Source organism: Balearica regulorum, chromosome 2 (assembly GCF_011004875.1).
Source record: "Balearica regulorum gibbericeps isolate bBalReg1 chromosome 2, bBalReg1.pri, whole genome shotgun sequence".
Classification (NCBI taxonomy): Eukaryota; Metazoa; Chordata; class Aves; order Gruiformes; family Gruidae; genus Balearica; species Balearica regulorum.
Window position 1 is genome coordinate 51,024,962 of NC_046185.1, and position 19,270 is coordinate 51,044,231.

At 41.5% G+C, this 19,270-nt stretch overlaps 1 protein-coding gene across 11 annotated transcripts in view; it reads left to right on the forward strand.

The window, feature by feature from the left end:
• The window catches only part of ZNF521 (zinc finger protein 521), a 235,061-nt gene that overhangs the window by 202,522 nt on the left and 13,269 nt on the right, over positions 1–19,270 (forward strand). For all 11 annotated transcript variants that reach the window (XM_075744221.1, XM_075744214.1, XM_075744215.1 and 8 more), the window contains 2 exons: positions 1,756–1,887; positions 4,552–4,667. In XM_075744221.1, the coding sequence (XP_075600336.1) occupies positions 1,756–1,887; positions 4,552–4,667 (248 nt within the window). The remainder of the gene's footprint in view (positions 1–1,755; positions 1,888–4,551; positions 4,668–19,270) is intronic.

Here is a 19,270-nt window from a genome sequence, read left to right on the forward strand (position 1 = left end):
CATGAAAAAACACGGTTCTACCAGGAAAGGCAATGAGGCGCCGTATATATGAACATTATGAGAGCTAGCTGTTCGGTGGAGAGAGAGCTCCCCAGTTAAACACTGTTGTCAGGGCAGAAGTTTTTGCACTCAGTGTATTTTGACCCATTTACTCCAAAGGAGACACCCCACCACCCCACCCCGATTTTCTGTAAATCTTTTGGCTTTGTTGGTTTTCATCTGACACTTACCTTCTCATTATAAAGAGCTCTGACACCTCGTAGAAAACCACATGATGGTAGTTTTCAGTAGTCCCACCTGCAGAATGGCCACCACCACTGGGTTTAGCTTGCACTGTCTGAAGCCCACAGATTCCCACCCTTTGCTAAAGATGCCATGACTTACGTGAAAGCTAAATTTAGCTTTCGGGCTAACGAGAGCTGAAAGCTGAGGGCTAACATTGAAATTCTTTCAATTCTGATACGTTGCTAAGGATCATTTTGAGAGGACGTGTGGCCCCACTCAGCTACACAAGCACCGTGTCATGTTTTCTTTCCATCGGTGGGGAGGATTGTTGTGTGCAGTACAAAACGTCGTCTCTGCTGTTACCATCTACAGCAACTGCCAACCGCCAGCGTCCGTCATTACGGTCACTAATCACTGCAGGCAGGGCTGCGTTCGGCAGGAGGTAGGCAGCGTGGCATTTAGGTGTTTGGGGTGGGCAGGGCGCTCTCCTAAATCGCTCCTTTTTCACCTGAGAAACGGTAGGGAGCTGTGCCAGTCGCCAAGTGTTTTATTCCCACTTGATTTTTAATAATCAGATACAGTATTTACCTGTGAGATCAATGCTACGCGTGTAGCACACCGGTGACATACAGAAGGACCTTTTCTAAGCGGTGCTGTGGGAATTGAGGCCTCTGCAGCAGGGCTGGAAGCCACTTCTCACCTAGCAACTGTTTCTAAGTAGGACAGCCGTTGACTGCCCTCATGGCGGAGTGGATGAATCCTGCAGCATCCTCAGGAAGGGAACCTGGTGCCAGGCACCAGCCGGCCTTGGGAGGACAATGGAAGGAAGCGGAGGAACAAGCGGCGGGGGAGCGGGAAGGGTTTTAAAGCCGCAGGACCTTGACGGGAAAGCTGCATCAGGAGGCACACGGGGACTTTTCTAAGCTGTTAAGAGGAGGAATGCAAATAAAGGGGAAAAAAATTTAGGATTGTCAGAAAGGGAGCAGGGAAATCGTGCGGCTTGCAAAAGGTTTCGCGTATGCCCCTGGGACTGGAAACGTGGGGCAGGAGTGGTGTGAGGGTATAAACTACCCTCCTCTGTTATGGTGGTTTTATGAGAAACACCACATCAGCCAGAGTGCCAAAAATGCGTGCGTTCGCAGTTCTTACCCATGACTGGCAGGATGATGTGTGATCGACGTTAAATTCCTCACACGGCGTTTAGCAAATGTACTCAGTCGTGATGGGGTGACTCTGCTGAGAGGTGATGTTTCAAGTCCCACTCATCGTATCCTACTGAAGTCTAATGCTCTGCATTCCTGTTTGGTGGTAATTGTATGTGGAAAATCCGTGCTTTTAATGCCCAGTTAAGCTTTGTACATTCTGAAATCTTGCAGGTAAAAGAACGTGTTTGCAGCCGTAGGTGCTATGGGGCATCCGGTTTCCTGAGCTTAGGAAATCAAAAAGTCTCTTCAGTGCACAGATCGTGTTGGACTGGCTATTTGGTAAGGGCTGTGGTGAATTTCACTTTTCCTTTGATTTCTCCTGCAGATGAAGGACTGAACCATGAATGCAAACTCTGCAATCAGACGTTCGACTCTCCTGCCAAACTTCAGTGCCACCTGATAGAGCACAGCTTTGAAGGCATGGGGGGCACCTTCAAATGTCCCGTGTGCTTTACAGGTAGGAGGCAATCGTTGCTTGTCCCAGTCATGCCCGTAGCTTGCCTGTGCAGAACTCCACTTACAACTGTGTCATGTGCTGGCTTTAGGTCAGTTTTAGGAGGGAACATTACATCTGTGCTCATTAATAATATTGATTAGAAATGGTTTAGAAAGCTGAGCTTCTTGGAAGGTCAGGCATCCATCTGTAAGAACTGCATTTCAAGGACTTCCATCAAAGTTTGAGTTTCTTACAATTACAGAAGTGATAGTCTGTTACATACCACGATATCGCATTCATCTCCTTCATATTCCAAACTTGCTGAGGTTAAAACTGCCCATAAATCCATGCTTTAAAGGTAAAGATGTTTTCTCTAAAATGATATAACTCAGAGCAGAACTTGGCCCCATGGGCAAGGGCTGCTTGGCATAGCCTGTGCAGCAACATTCTCCTCTGATCGGGTAAGAAAGCCCACTTGCATGTGTTTGTTGGCTTGTGGTGAGGAGAAACACCCTTATAATGTGCTTTAGAAAACAAACCATGCTGTCTTGCCACAAGTCAAGTTCTGCTTTCCCCTGACACAAGTCCAAGTGTGGAATAGTCCTCCCCAAGTCAGTTGTGTTATTCAGTAGTAAAACCCAAGTGAGAAAATAACTTGACCCAGTAGGGCCAAGCACTGCAGTGTTTGGGCCATAATGAGGAACAGAAAAATGCTGTTGTTGGAAATGAAAACACATTAAAAGGATGCCTACAGAGTTGTTGTGAGGTTTTTTTAAGGACTTCTTAATAGAACATTTCAGAAAATGATAACCTAAAACATAAGCGTTAATATGTAGCTTACATGCCCAATTTTGCTTTACAAGATGAAAATCAAAGATAATCACAAACATGACAAAACACACTTTGGGTATTCTCGCATCAATGGCATGCTAATTCTGGAAGCCATTCAAGGTTTCTGTTCTCCATTAATGGGAGTGAAGGTTTTTCATTGATAGGCAAATAGACCCTTTAATACCTTCATTTTACTTCTCTTTGTTTGGCAGCTCCCCTCCCAATAAAACCTAAGTGTGCGCTACAGAGGAAAATTAAAGTTGAGTTTTTCATCTCTCAGATACGGTGGCTGGTGATGATTATTACCTCACTGTGTTCAGGCTTCACACATTTCTGTGGGTTATAAAATTAAAAAAATACATAGTTCATCTTCACTGCAGTGCTTGTCATAGTAATGTCTGAGCGTGGATAGTAAACAGTTTGCCTGTTAGGCGTCTGTGTTCAATAATTCTTTCAGTTTGGTGTGGTTTTTTGTTTTTTTGTTTTATTACTGATTCTACTAATTTTTTTCCCTTGTCTTTGTGTACATGTTATGAGGTGATTTTTTAGTGTAATGCCATGGGTCTTCGATTTCCAAGTTTAGGGGAGTTCTAAACGCAGTATAAAAACTTGTATATGTAAGGAGTACCCACTGATGGTTCTCCTTGTGAGCAAGATCCCTGATAAAACTGATCTTTTAATGTTTGAGCCAGTAGCCTTGTAAAATGTGTTAAAAGAGTATGGAGGTAAGTCGATTCCAATCTGTGTGAAAGACTTTTTCCTTTTTGCTGATGGGGTAAATAGACACTGAGCATTAATCATAAACAATGGTGTTTTATTAGCAATATGCCATTAAATTATTTCAGCATGTCTTGCTAGAATATTAACAAGAAGTAAAAATCACCAATATAATTTTTATATGGAAAATGGAATCTGATCTTTTTTTTTTCAGGGTAATGAGAAATGTGATTAAAATGTATGACTCAGAAGAACAATATTCTGATGGTATTTGTTGCCTTGCAATTAGAATAATTTTAATGATTAGGAGTGGAGTCAAAGTCAAATGCCAGCATCTTTAATAAATCCTTTCCCTGCCTATACAGATTAATATTGTAGATGCAAACTTTTTTAGGTCACAGTGCACCAGGCATCCATCAGAAGTCAGTGCTGCCAACCCAAACACTGCCTCTGGCATATACAATTTAATTATTAATAGTATGTCTCCTAGGTAAACTGTTACACAGTCTTAGGGCCTTGTTTTGTAGTCATTAAAATTGAACATGTTTATATTATTGAAACCCTTGCATTCAGTGTGTAGGCAGAGTTGATCTTAAAGTATCCAAAGAGAATTTACCTGCAGTTCTGTTTCACATTTATAGACATTGCCCCAGTGTAGCTGTGGGATATAATTTTTAGCATTAACACATTTAAATACAGAGCTGTTTGTTAGCTTTAACTTTAGGCACACAGAGTAAACAGGACTTTGGCACCTACGCTTTTCAAACCTGTTGGTTGCTAGGAAATAAGTTTTGCATGTGTTCAATCAAAGTGCAGTAAGCATGAAGAAATAATTCTGAAGAGGAAATTGCATTTTTACATTCTTTAAATTTGAAATCTTCATTGGTTGTCCTGTTAGAGTCTTTTTTTTCCCTTTGTTTATCTGTTTCAAATCATTCATTTTAGAAGAAGCATCATACTTTGCAGATAAATAGTGTTTGTTGGTACCCATAATAGCAACAGTGTAATGTGAAATCATAGTGCGCCAGCCTAATTTTACCTCTTGGAATTGCTGAGCGTTAATGGGAAATTGTTTATAAAAATTCTTCACTTGCAACATGAAATAATGAAAAGCTTGTTGTTTGTCTAATATTCCAGTGTTTGTCCAAGCAAACAAGTTGCAGCAGCATATTTTCTCAGCCCATGGACAAGAGGACAAGATCTATGACTGCACACAGTGTCCACAGAAGTTCTTCTTCCAAACAGAGCTGCAGGTACCACACTTGTTACCTGGGGGTTATAATAGCATTATGTACTGGATAGCTGAGTTGAAAGCTTTACTTGCCGTGACTTCCTCTGATACTTGCTCATCATCAGGATGGCAATGAGAGAAGGACAAGAGAAATTGTGGGTGATTCAACCCATGCTGCTTCAAAAAGGTGCTGGCAGAAAGCCACTTGGTCCAGACCTGAATTTTGGGAGCCACCTTTGGATTCTTGCTCTGCAGGTTGTTGCAGCTCAAGATATTCTTGAGGAGAGAGAAATGGGCATCCTATTTTTCTGTTTGATATCCATAAAACATTTACACAAGCAGTGAAATGGAAAATAAGTGTATTCTTTTGTCTCTAAATGTGAAAAACTAAGCACTGAAGTAGGAGTGTAGGGATGGGGGAAAGGGGAGGGAGGGGAGAAGTAGACAGAATTATCTTGGTTTACCTGCTGGCTATTTCCCGTAAATACTAACTTGGTGGGGAAGAAAAATAATAAGGTCAAATGAATGGTACACTGTCTTCTTGTGTGCTGTTGTCAGACTTGTAATGATAGTGGTTACTAATGGTAAACAAAAGGACAGAGAGGAAGAAATAAATGTTGAACAAGATCTGAAAACAGTTTTGGATGAAGGGATTATTTACTATATATTAACATTCTGCACTGCTTTTCTTGCAATGAGAAGTGGTGGTGTGTTATTCCTGATGTGGTGTTACACTTTGAGACAGCAGCAGAAGATTGTTTCTAAATTATTTTAGTTTATATTGAAGTATTAAGACAGGCTGACAGAAGAAAAAAATTCAAGGTCTCTGATGGTCTATAGGGATGGAACAAGGAGAAGTATTTGTACAGTAAGGCCTTTGCTACACCATCCGCCATGTGATTTTTATTTGGAATAAAGAGATTTTTCAGCACTTAAGGTTTTTCAGTATTTTTTTATAGCATGGGCCCCCATCTCTAAGTCCTTTGACTGAGGTGTCCACGATTAATTTTGCTTTGGAGCAGAGCTGGGTTTCATCTCCTCGACAGCAGCAAAAGGCTATTGAGGCATGTGCACTGAAAGCTTTACATGCTGAAAACCTGGTATTAATGTTCGACATGATGATATGAAATATTTCTTCAGAGAAAAAAGAAATCAGAGCATTTAAACCATGCATGAATTCATTGTCTGAGAGATTGGTATTTATATCGATTGCACTGCATTTTCTCTTTCCTAATTTCTTTCTACATGAAAACAACATGTAATTAAGCCTTTCTGATAGCCTTCCCTATCTCTTTCTCGCTGGACCCCTAGATCATGGGAGGTCCTGTACTACCTGCAGTACCATACCTTTAACACTCCAAGGTGCCTGTGCTGTATCTCTCTCCTATTTTTGATAGATCCAAACCTGTTTCCTTTACTGTCTATACCAGGTATTGCATGCAAGCTCTGACCAAAAGTGGAAGAGGAGGACAAGGAAGAGAAAATAAAAAGTTGGACGTTTAGGGAAAAAGACAGTCATACATAGTGATGGACAGGAAGAGGCAAGATTGAGTTTTGACATCAGAAAATGGTTTGGGTTGTGTAGAAAGTTATTGGACTTGTGGGAAAAATAAAGGAGAAACTGAGTGGAATGAGGAAAGGCCAGAAACTAATTTTGTTGTATGTGCCTCTTTCACAGCATGTTTTTTGTGGAATCATTTTCTTTGCTTTTCTTGGTCACAATACTTGTTGGGATTTTTTGCAAAGTGTTGGCAAAGTGTTGCCAATAAGGTGAAACTGCTTTTTCAGGAAAAAAAAAAGTTAAATATTTCTGGCTTACTCTTTTTCACAAATTCTGTTGTTCATCACTGATTAATCAAAATGAGGAAGTAGGGACATAAGCGGTTTCTGGAAAGAGAAAGGAGAGGTTGTGAGGGAAGAAAGACCAAAAGGAGAAAAAAACCCACAAAAAACCCCCCAAAAATAACTCAGCAAGAGAGAAGGTGCAAGTATGCAAAAGACAATTATGAAAAGAAAGAAATGGGAACAAGAGGATAGAAATTAGTTTTAACAGCAAAATTCAGACTGGATTTTAAAAAGGCAGAACAGGTAATTGGATTCTGAAGATGCAAAATATACAGAGATACAGGTGTAGTTGTGACATGTACAATCACCTCCTTACTAGTCTGTCCCCCCTAAAATACGCTTTTGTTTCAAAATACATGGAGTCCCAAGCAGCTGCCTTCAGCTTTTTTATTGTAATAAAAGCACACATTTTTCCACTCAAAATTCATCCTGCCCAAGACTGAGGGCAAGATTTTGCTCTCTCCGTCTAAGCCTAATTCATTAAAACTTCAACGTAACCGACACACCTGGTTTTCTAGTGAAGGGCACAAAAAGTTGTCACTACAGAGAAACAAATTATGCTCTACATTGGCTAGGTGACAATCAGCGTGTTGGTTGTTCCATGCTGCAGAAGGCTCTTAATAGACCACATCTCCATACCCTTAGAGACAGCCTCTCTCTGACTTATCTACACTTGCAAAAAAAAATGCATTCACTTTCTTATTCATTTAATTAATTATGTTTATTATTTTAATTAACTTGGGTAGCCCCACCCCAGTTGAGAAGCCATTATGTTTAAAAAACTGCAATACCATCATGCCATTTGCATTTATTTGTTGGTATCACTGGCGTTCTGCTCCTGCCTCCGGTTCTCTACCCAGGCTGGTAAAAGGGCAGCAAAGCACTTAGGCAGAGCAGTAGGTACTGACCTTTGGAGTCTGCTTTTGCTGAAAATACATTGATCTTGAGCCCACTCTCATTTAAAACCTATTCTAGGAGGCATCGCTTTGTTCGGGAAGCTGAAGCAGTGGAATCTTTGGCAACTAGCCTCCAGGTTATGTTTTTCTATCCTTTCACATTACTGTGGTTTGTGTTGGGGCTTGCAGCATAACAGTGTATTTTCTCTATCAGGAACGGTTCCTTGCTTTTAGTTTAAACATGCATCTAAAGTGCATCTCCCATGCATGAGAGATGCTAATCATCGCAGATTAGAAGCCACGGGCAGCACTCCATGGCTGTAGGGCAGAGTAAGAACATGAACAAGGTAGAGCAGAACAGAACACAATAGAATGGAAGCCCTATCCACATGGTATAGTACAGCTGATAATTAAAGGGAATGAATTCAGGGATACAGAAAATAAATGCATTACAATGATGCTTAATGTGGTGTTTGGCCCAGTGCGATTCTTTGCTTAGCATTTTCTGACTTCTGTTCTGGGAAGAATAGGCTATAGGAACATGAGAATCCCCACACACTACGTTCATCTCACCTTGGGGAAGTTACTATCCCCCCATTACCAATCTTCTCAATGCAAAAAACCAAGTAGGACTCTCTCTAGAGGTTTCCATGATTTCACTACAGACCCCTGTTAGGAATGCAAGACAATTCCATAAGACCACATTCTGGTGAGAACAGAGTAAATGACCAGTCCTGAAAATCAAACCTGCAGTGTATTGCTCAGCCGTTAAGTTGAAATAATGAGATTTTAACAGGAATTTGCGCTTTAAGATCATCTCCATAGCTCGCCCTTCTCCCACCTTTGACACTTCCTTTAAATGGCTTTGTGCACCATAGCTATTGAACCAGCTTTACATTTTTGGAGATACTATCTCCATAGAAAGGAAGCAAATGGAAACCTTCTGTAACAGTTAGAAGTGTATGGTTTAAGAGTGTTCTGAGTTGTGGATTTTCATACTTACATGTTCAAAAAGCTATGTGGTGTATTTACCCTTCTGAAATGGAGTTGAAAAACTATGTCCCTAAAAATGTTTATTCTTTAGAATGGAAAGCTTTTAATAAGACATGCTTAATACAGTAATGGCTTTTCAGAAATAGGCTTGTAACAGTCTTGAAAATCAGAAATATCCCATCTTGGTATCAGATAGGGAGCTGCAAAATAGTTGTATTTATAGGATGCCTAGATGTCTCCCAAAATTTGAGACTCTTCTAACTGAACACCTGGAGTATGACCATACAGTTCTCTGTACAGAGTGGATATAACTGTAACAGTCTTCTCCATCCATCATCCATGATACTGAACTTTTAATTAATAAGGAAGTAAAGAAACTTATTGCTAATTTAACTTAATATTGAATTTTCATTAAATTATGATAAACTAATTTGTGCCTGTTAAAACTTCCTTTTCTTGTCCTCATGCTATTTCCAGTGCCTGTTTCTCTTGCCTTAGTCTTTGGACTTAGGCTTAGGTGTTTGAACGGGTGTTTGTGCTTCCCTTGTCCCTGATGAGGAGCAGCCATTCCTTTCCTATTGTCTGTCCTAGTGTTACTTCCATAGTCAACACAACATATTGTAGTGTTTATGGGGAGGAATGAGACACTCTTGTGGGGTGTTACCCAGCATGAATGGATTCTTTTTCAATTTTTTTTAGACGTTGCTGGGTCAGAGAGGTACCAATGTCCAGTAGAATTACTGAATAATTATACAGGTTTTATGAGTGTTTTATCAGTGATGATAGTTAGTTCTGAATATGATACTAGCCAAGATTACATGGCCTCTCAGGACCATTTTGCCCAGTATAAAAATTCTATCTTTTTGGTGAATTAGAGCATTTACTTAACATTTTGTGACTAATAATTAGTTGCCCCTGGAGTAGTTAAGTGTCCCCACTTTACAGACAATGAAAACTAGGGCAAGAAATAATTGAATCAGCAGTTGCTTCCCATCCTGTTCAAAAGGGACCTGGCCTCAGTGATTCACGCCCTTGCTGCTTCCCGTCTGGACTCCATCAGCACGGAATACCTGGGCATGAAGCCATCAGCCTGTAGGACGTTCCAGCTAATACAGAGAGCTGCAGCACTGCGCCTCAGTAGCAAAGGAGAGCAGGAGCGTGTTGAACCTGCTCTCTTGCTGTCTACACTGCCTTCCTACATGTTTGTCCAGTTGTGCTCTAAGACTTAATCCTTAATATTCTTGGTGGACTGGGTCCAGCACATCTCAGAGATCACCTGAGAGGTTCTTCCCATTTGGGAACAACACGGTAGTTGACAGCCCTGCTTTGCGAGTGTTTTTATCAAAGAGCTGAAGTTTGTTTGCACAGGAGCTAGAACTTTCTCACAGGCTGGCCTGGGAGCGTGGAACAGACTTCCACAGGAGTTAAGTATTACCATGAACATCCTCAGCTTAGGCTTTTAAGAGTAGGGTGCACCTAGAGGTGCCAAAGGCTCCCTTCTCTCATATAAACATGTACCTGCACGTAGATTTCTAAACCTCCCCCAAAACCCCAACCCACAACAACAGAGCTCTTCCAAAATGAAATATACAGTTCCTTCCCCAGGGAAAGGATGAAAGAAAGAGTGAAACACTCATAGCAGATGTTACTCATGTCGCTTAAAACAGCAGGAGAACATTCTCAGCTCCCAGTGCAAGCAGCTGAAGCAGAGCAGGGCCGAGGCAGCATAGAAGTCTCCAGAAGTTCTATGTAGCTTTATGTGTGTCTCTCTCTGGATGTCCAGTTTTAACATTTTCATGTTGCAAGGTCAAAACTAATCTTAGAGTGTCTTCCTCGCTTCTTTAAGTGTTAAACTTTTCAAAGATCTCTGCATCCCAAAGAGCCTTTAAAAATACCCTTAACTGGAGCCAGAGCGGAACTAAGCAAGCTCTAGGCCATTTCAAGAACTAAAAGACTGGACTGAGACCATTAGTGGAGACAGTAGCAGAGCTGGGATTCAAACACTATTTTCTCTCATTTGCAGGTCAGCTAGAGAAAACTGCTAATTAACCTGGGCTGGGGCTGTCTCCTTGTGGCAGAAGCCTTCTGGGGGACAGCTGGGAAAGATTGGTGTGGGAATAGCATCAGCCATGGCAGCACTGGCATCGCTACCTCCATGGGATTGTTTCGGAAAGGCCCCCACAGTAGTTGAGTCTGTGTATCGTGTAGGTCCCAACGGCGAGCCTTCCATGGCAGCAGGGGAGACCATGAATAATTTATACTCTTTACACAAAAACAGGGACAAAACTTTCAGACCTGCAGGTGAAGTTAAGATTTTCAAGGATGTTTTCTTCACAAAGAAAAGGCCTCAGAACATTTTTTTTTAAGTGAAATTGGAGATTAGCTCTGGCATTTCTAGGTCCCCAAACTCTTAGGGTGAGGAGTGGAACATAGATGCTGGCTTTCTAGGCCCCAAAGGCCAGGAGCCAGCAGGGAATAACTTTGTCAGCTCTTCTTAAAAAGAAGCCTACCTGAAATCCAATTAACAATCAAAGCTTTAGGCCAACATTTTCAAACTCAATGGCCTATTTCTGAAAGGGTGCTGAGCACCTCCAGCTGCAGTTTAGGCCAGTGCAAGATGCCGGTGCTGAGTACATCAGGAAATCAGGTCATAAATGCCTGAAGTTAGGAACCTTGATAAAAGCATAGGTGCTGAGCAGCCATAGCCTCCTTCAAGGTTTCAGCAAAACACTTTTGATGCCTAAATACAGGCACCACATTCAGTAACATTGGCCTTAGTCCTTAGCCGGCAATCAGGTTGCTTTTGTCAGAGCAAATGCCTGGGAGTCAGGAGAGCTGGATTCAGCTGCAGGTCCGGTACTAACTTGCTGCACTTAACCATGCATCCTCTCTATCTCATGAGTGAGGATGATGGTAATAATATATGTGCCAGCGATACTAGGATTGTAATTAATGCTTATGTTTTGAGGGAACTAGATAGAGCTACGTGCATTGCAAGTATTTTAAAGAGTGTTTTTTTTTTTTTTCCTGGACCCTTACTGTGCTTTCTGTTTCAGATAGATATATGGATATTAGTGCGATTAGTGTGCACTAGTATGTACATTGAATATTTTTCTGTATCTTCTAGGATTTTAAAAATTCAGGCTTGTGTTCCTGAGACTTGAGACTCCTTTCCCTAGAAGGGAAAGTTATTTTCTTTGCAAATTTTCTCAAAAAGGCAATCAGGAGAAGCATGGTGGAGGCACTCATGCATTAGCTCTTTAAGGACATACCTTCAAAGTGTTTCCCTACAAGTCTTTTGCTTCAATGTCAAACAAAGTTTAAATACCAAAAAAAAAAATAAAAATACTTGAATTCCCTTCCAGTGCCCCTTCCGTCCTGGGGATTAAGGGGTGTTATGGCCATATTAGGTTTTCATGCAGTAATTCTTTTCTAAATAAGAAATTTCCAGGTTTGGAGCTTGTGAGTTCACCCTCCTTTGATTGGCCTATTCAAATGTAAACACTCCCTGTGGGTACTCCCTTTGTCATGAATATTTATAGCACATTGCAAAGCCCACCAAGCCCAAAGTGCAGAGTTTTTCAGGGACCATTTTGATTTCACTAAATAGTGCTTGACAAAGATCGCGGAGTATTAACAGTTCTTACTTTTCTTCACATACTCCATATATATGTAACTCTACATGCAACAGCCAGCCTGTGAAACTTTCCACGCTTTTTCTTGTAAATAAGCAGGAAACAATGTGTTCACAACATCTCTTATACATTCCCTGAGAGAAAACGTTCCTTAAATTTCTGGAGCAATTGAATCACAATTATGGGTTTGTTTTTTCAGATGCTTGAGTGATATTATTGATGAAATTACAGAACTAATTGACAAAGACAGTGTAGCAGATAAGTGATGAATATTGCCTTTAAATAAACCATTTTAATCTTGAAAAGAAATTTAGACTTAAGGAACAGTAAAATAGGAAAGGATTGGCAGTGAAATACACTGTCCAGAGTAAGTACTGAGCTACACTCACAACGTACCCATACAAAAATAAGCAAAAATTTATATTCCTTTTCTTTCAAGGGGGATAGGTTCATACACGAATGTGTATATGCTTGAAGATACGTCCCTATTTTGCCTACTCCTTCGTGTTTCTGCTCTTGTATGCCTGGACTCTTTTTGTAAAATACAGGTATCTATTTTCGAAAAAATCAATAGCAACAAAAAAGGGTAACCCGTACTTTGGATCTGTTCTCCTTATTGCCCTGTATGGTCAACATTAAATAGATTCTGCAGAATCAGGTAATAAAGTACAGTTAATAAAGTCACGGTAATCCTTGTGACTGTAAGGACTGTGTCATGCAAATATGTTAAGTGAAGTTTGTTGTCTGCAGTCTGAAAGCAGCATGAAACCATGGCAATCAGAAGATAAGCTCCACTGTTCCATTGTCTTTTTAAGTGTTGACTCTGAAGCATATTGGTGACATTACATGTCAACATTAACATCATGATTTCTGATTGTTTTAGCAAATGGAACAGTGAGGCGTGTGAGATTGCAGCCAAAAGAAGGAAATCAGAAGTTGCTGCAGAAAGAAAAATGCACAAAAAGGCAGGAGAAGGAAACGAAAGGCAAAGGAGTAGAAGAGAAGTAGAAAGAAGATTATGGGGCAAAGAAAGAAACAAGATAGAATTAATAGTGCTGGGAAAGGCAAACGTTTTTCTGCTGAGTGATGCTGATAATAGTGATAAGACACTTGTAAAAATAAATCATAATAATAAGGGGAAGTTCAGTTATTACATAAAGGCCAATTTCTACCCTCAGTCCTTGTAGAAACCTCTGTGAACATCAGGGAGTCCTGTTGTAGATTGAGGGCGGGGAAAGCAGTAAATGTATTCCCTGACCGACAAATAATCATTAGAAATGGAATTCTGCCCTTTGCAGAAAATGAGGTTTTATCATCTGTGCCCTGAACATTTCAGCCTACACCTTGCCATTAGTCAGATCAGTTGGCTCATACACCTGGAGTAAGCAGAAGAAATAAGCACTCTGTTTGCATTTGAATAATTTCCCTGGTAGATCAGTTCAGTTCTCTTAATTGTCCGTCCATTAATTTCTTGCTAATGTAGTTGATATCGATGACTGATTTTGTGTGCTAAACAGGAAGCACCACTTCTTCATTCTCGGACGCATTCCTTCCTACAACTGCCCTGCTGTTAGCTACCAGTAGCTGCCGTTATATTATCTTTCATCTGGCCCAGAGCTGACAACAGATGGCCATCTCCGGGACTGCCATCAGTGTGACTTTATGAAGCATCCAGCTATGGTGTACTGAGGAGTTTCATGGCCAGTTCTGCAAATCTGCCTCCCTTCCCCCCACCCTGCTGCTGGCCCCCCTCACTCCATCCCCATGAATAAGCTTCTCATTCCTGGCTCCACTCTCCACTGGTCCTGCGGTTTCCCAACGAGTGATGGCACAACGTTATCACTGAAGGTTTGCCGCTCTAGATCTGTGCCCTCTTCCCTCCACAGCACTGGCAGAAGGTTGCCGTGGTCCCAATATACCCGGGCCTCCTCACCCCTCCATGGTTTTGGTGTACCAAAGCATAGGTGAAGGGGCTCGGTAGCAGCAAATCCGCCACCTCTTAAGATCTGTAGTCTGAACCTTACCTTCTTGCATCGCAGAGCTTAGCTCAGTAGCCCTGCATCTCCTCAAGCTCCAGGGATTTGGAGACAGGGGAATGTTTGTTCTTTGGTTTTTTAATGTTCCATAAGACATGCTGCCAAACCAAGATTGAGTATATTAAGTGTGAGGGAAGCTAAAATATCAATTAGAGACCCAAAGTGGAGAAAAGTATAAAACTCACAAGCATCCTGATTCCAATGACACGTTAGATCATTTGGAAAAGCTGTTTCAACTGTGTGGCTGCTGTGCATTTTGGAGAAAGATATATTGTTTGCTCTTGACAGAGTTTTCTAAAGCAAGGTACCTCCAGAGCTGAACCCGTATTTTAAGAGAAATTCACATTTGTATCCTTTATTGTGATATTTGCAGCAAGTCTACAGCTAGTAACAGTCTCTGCCCTCAAGCTATAAAGGAGTAAGGCTCCATTGTTGGAGAGAGAGCAGCCTTCTGTGTGAAAGGCTGAGATGTGGTAGGCAAGATGAATAGTGCTTAAAAGCAGTGCTTGCGGTGCTGTCATTTAGAACAGCAACACTGAGGATTTAAACGAAAGTGAAAGGCATGGTAAATGAATCCTTTAAAATTGGTCAAATTTTCAGCTGCCTAGAATAAGAAGTTTTCTCCATTGATAGGTTCATTGAGTAGGAGGAAAGTTGGGAGGGGATGAATTGCCCTGGGGAGGAGGTGCAGAGAGTTTGTGAAAACAAGGTGTGGTCAGTGACTCATGAAGAGACACATCCAGGAAACTCCAGTAAACAGCAATCTTGGCTCAGAAGTGGTCACTTTCCTTCTTTTTTTTTTTTTCTCTTTTTTCTTTCTCTTTTCCTTCTCTTGGGGGGGGGGGGAGAGAAAAAAAAAAAAGAAAAGAGCATCATTAGATTGCTCCATTCCAAACATTAGTCGAAAAGACTCAGATGCAGATGGCTACACAACTGGAGCTGTTCATTACAAAACCCCGACCAGGAGGAACAGCTTTTAAGTTCAGCTTTTCTACCTGTTATTGGGGTCAGTTTCAACATGCTTGGATCAAACTGAGGCTGAAATATAATTTTGGATGGGAAAAGAGCGGATTTTTGCAGGCTATCATGATTTTTTTTTAAATTGAGATTCCTTTGTGTTCAAAGCTGAAATTGAGTGTCCTCCACCCTGTTAACAAGGAAAGACAAAAAGAGATGATTCAGTTCTCGTGAACCAATACTGCTGAGTTACACACATTTCTACGTGCAGCTTCAGTTGTTTATCTGTATTGTTATAGCCTCATTTTGCAGCAGAGTCGCTAGACACAGCCACAGATCATGGATGTGTAAATCTGCTTGGGGATACTCTGTCAGTGAATACACTGCTTCCCCCCCACCCCGTACTTCGTGTGTGTAAATGTGTGCAACGTAATATAAAGAACCTGTGATGATAGTGTAAAATATTAGTGGTGCATTTTGCTTTGCTTTGCGTTTGTAAAGGTGAAAGGTGATTGTGCGGGAAAATGGAACAGCGTATTTGCTGTGAGGCAGGCACTAAGAACTCACTCCCATGCTCAGTTATAATTCATGACTGTACTGGTGGGAAGCCCTTATCCCTCTGTGGAGTTAATGCATCTCTACTGTAGCCTGCTGAGAGCACCCTGTGTCCCCTCCCACCATCTGTGCATTCACTTGCGTGCTTTCTCGCTCTCTCTTTACTGTGAGATCTCTTGGTGTTAAAACTGTCAGACTACTACTGCCTGGTAAAGGTGGCTTTATGATGTGTATTAATGTTGAATTGTCATTTAAAGGGTGAGGAGGTAGGAAAGGGATATGTTACCATTTGTTTTAGGCTCTTGTTAGAAAATGCTGACCAGCAAATAGGCAGAAAGGTAAATTTGTTACTTCGAATAGCAAAGGGCTTCGAACAGTATACAGAAATTGCCACAATGTAGGGTAAGAGCCATTAATGGCAAATACATCTTTGTTCCCAGTCTGGGCATATTTTGCTGTTTCTTGGTACAGTGGATCTCTGTTTCTCCATGTCAAGATCTGAACCAACGGCATTGTAAATTGAATAATATTTATTTACCCATCAGCTGGCTTAGCTGGCAACTATTTTATTTTCCTACAAGTTGATCTCCTCTTTTAGCTGAAAAGCTGTCTTGCAGGCTGCAAGTTAATTGCTTCTGTGCTACCTGAGACTTGAAATTCATGTCACCAAGTGCTATAAGCTAGCACAATCTTACTTAAATAGGTAGTGTATGAAGATTTTTTATATTATTATTATTATTATTATTATTATTATTGCTGTAAGGCACTGTCAGAAGACCAGTGAGACTGTCTAGCTTCAAAAGAACTGAACTCAGTTCACAGAGGTATGAGATGATGCTTTATCAACCTGGCACGTTACCGCAATATTAGACTCAGAATATGGTTGAAACACCATGTACTTGACTGTCACGGCAATATTAATTTGCAGTGTTTGACTGAGTGTAATCTTATGTAGTCTGTTGTTTGTATTCCTTTAAAACTTATAAATTAAATCCCGACCTGGAATACCAGTGTATGAACTTAACAGATGTGTTGCCATAAGGGACCTGCTAGGTTATAAACTGCAGAAATGATCTTTTTCTATTTCAGATTCCTAGCTTATTCCAGCGAGGTTTAGGAACCACAGAAGTAAGGTGGAAGGTCACGCATTAGGACGGTAGCACCCACCCAGCGCTTGACGTTGGGTGTAATTGTCAGGAAATCCACCTCTAACCGTTTTGTTATTCAGTCATAGCATCCTGCCGAAGCTCCCGAGCAAAAGTAGGGCAAGAATGACTAAAGTAGCTCTGTGTCCAGGTTTTCTTAGGTGAAAGATCACTTTGAGATGACACAGCTGAGTAGTCAGGCTGAAATCCTAGTTGGTATTTTATTAATTTTGCACCAAGATAAATCCTGAAATTCTGACAAACTCCATGACAGGTGAAATTCCTTCTTGCAGAATCTGCTCAGCAAGAGGCTGCTCATTTCGTTCTGTTCGGAGGCAGGCAACAGGAGGGCAGCTTTATAATCAGCCCTCAAAGGAGCCCCGGCCGCCCCAGAGCCTTGGACTGATTGAATAACTCCTGGGCCTCTTCCCCTAGGCCTCCATCAGCAGGGGTCCTGTGGAAAGCAATCTCCCGCAGACTGGCACTGAAGTGAGCTTTAAACTACTATTTTCTGCTCTCCAGAGGAGCCTGGAGTACTAAAAGATAGATGGACTGCAGATATTTTATGAGAAACTGTCAGAAGAAGAGCAGAGTAAATGTTTTTTTTCCTCCTTCTTTGAGTCACACGCTGCATCACTGTAGAATTTTTCCCGGAATCTTTTACAGTGAAAGTTCGAAATTAATTGGTTGCTAACCTTAATTTTCCCCCCTCCCTCTTCTTTTTCTTTTTTTCCCTTCCCTCCTCTTCTTCTTTTCTTTTTTTTTTTTTCCTTAAATATTCACTCAGAGGCCCTTTGCTTAACCACAGTTGCAGAAAATCAGTACCATTTGCACTGAAATATTTATAATGACAGAATGAAAAATTGGATTCATTTTCTGGCCTGTAGCCGAACAGTCTGCAACTTTGCGCAGCATTGTTTAGCATCTCTCATTCCTCCCTTTCATTGGGGTTGTTTTCAGACACACACACACACGCGCTGCCCATGCTTCAGAGGCATGCTTAGCAAAACACAGAGCCATTTTTAATCTCAGCCTTGAGAAAACAACTTGTCTCTAACCTTGCCACCATTTGTGGGGGAAAGCAAAGGAAGGGGGGGGTCCCGGGAAGCATGTAGAGTCCCTCTTACAGGAGAGATTATAGAGGATGACACGCCGTAATCTGTCCTCTATAGCAAAGCTGCGTACGGCTGGAATTCAGCAAGTTGCTTCGGTGTGTTGCAGGGGAGGCAGGCTGGACTTAGCACCAGGCTGGATAGCAGGATCTCTCCGCTAATCCCTGTTCTGCCACCAGTTCCCTCCGTGGCTTTGGGAAAATCATTTGCCCACGAAGGAAGAGGTTGTCAAAAGCTCCCTTTTGTGTGTGAACACAGACTGTGCCTGTAAAAATGTCCTGTGCTTCTTTGCACCTCCAGAAAACAGAGGATGCTGGAACTGTACATATTTACTTCCCTTGCAGCAATGGTGTGAAGGTGAAGTGGTTGATGTTTGCAAAGTGCTTTGAAAATGAAAGTGCAGATCCTCGGGCCCCAATTTGCATCCCCTGCCAGTATAAAAGGTACCTTAGTCAGACAGCCAAGGATTCCCTCAGTACACAGCAATTCCTGTTTATTTTGCTAGCTGGTTCTGTTTCACTCCCTTCTGGTCCTTACAGGCGTGTCTCAGACTCCGATGAATTCCAGGGATTTTTAATTGATGTAACAATCCCGTGGGGGCTATTATGAGCTGGTATAAGTTCAGGCAGCCTTATGAATGCTCTAATGTGCACTGAGGGCTATGGTGGCCCAACGTTTGAATGTTTAGGCCACATGAATTTACAAAAATATACAGTGGTTGTATAGGAATTGATCTGAAAATGTACACAGTTTAGCAGAGAATGATAAGTCTCTGCAGATGTTGGACTGTCGTGCAGAAATTAATAGAGAAATATATCTATGAAAAGTGGTGATTTCAGAAACCCTTAGAAATGATTCTCTGGTGAATTCTGTAGACTGCCTTGACAACTGTGTTAGTTTCTGGAAAAGTTTGGTGTCCAAAATGTTAATTCTTGATGGCGAAAAAGAGGCACCTTGAGACCATGCTGGGTCCCCTAAGGAAGTGGGTTGGGTGCAGGGGGCAGATTTTGCAAGGTGCTGACTATCATCTCCTGAGAATGTAGGTCCCAGAAATTGCCTATCAAGGTTTAAACATATCATCTTGCTGACTTCATCTGTATCGAATTTACAACATAGCTCTATTGCTGATAGCAGATATCTGTGTATAGTACTAAATTCTGATCTCTATTCCACATCACTCATCTGAGCACAGATTTTTTATTTGTTTTCTTCTGTTAGAGCTTCAAAATGTTGGCTCCCTCTCAGTGGTCCTAGGAGCACAGCCCGAGCAGGTGTGCCTGTGAGCAGTAGGAAGGGACAGACATCTGCTGTGAGCATCAGTACAGCTCGGTTAACACTGCACAGGGTTCTGCGGTTTGTGAACACCGCATACTTCTTATCGTTCAGAAGTTTCTTATCAACTTGCAGATTTGCCTTTTTTTACTGTGTTCCCCAAGATAGTTTGACAGGTC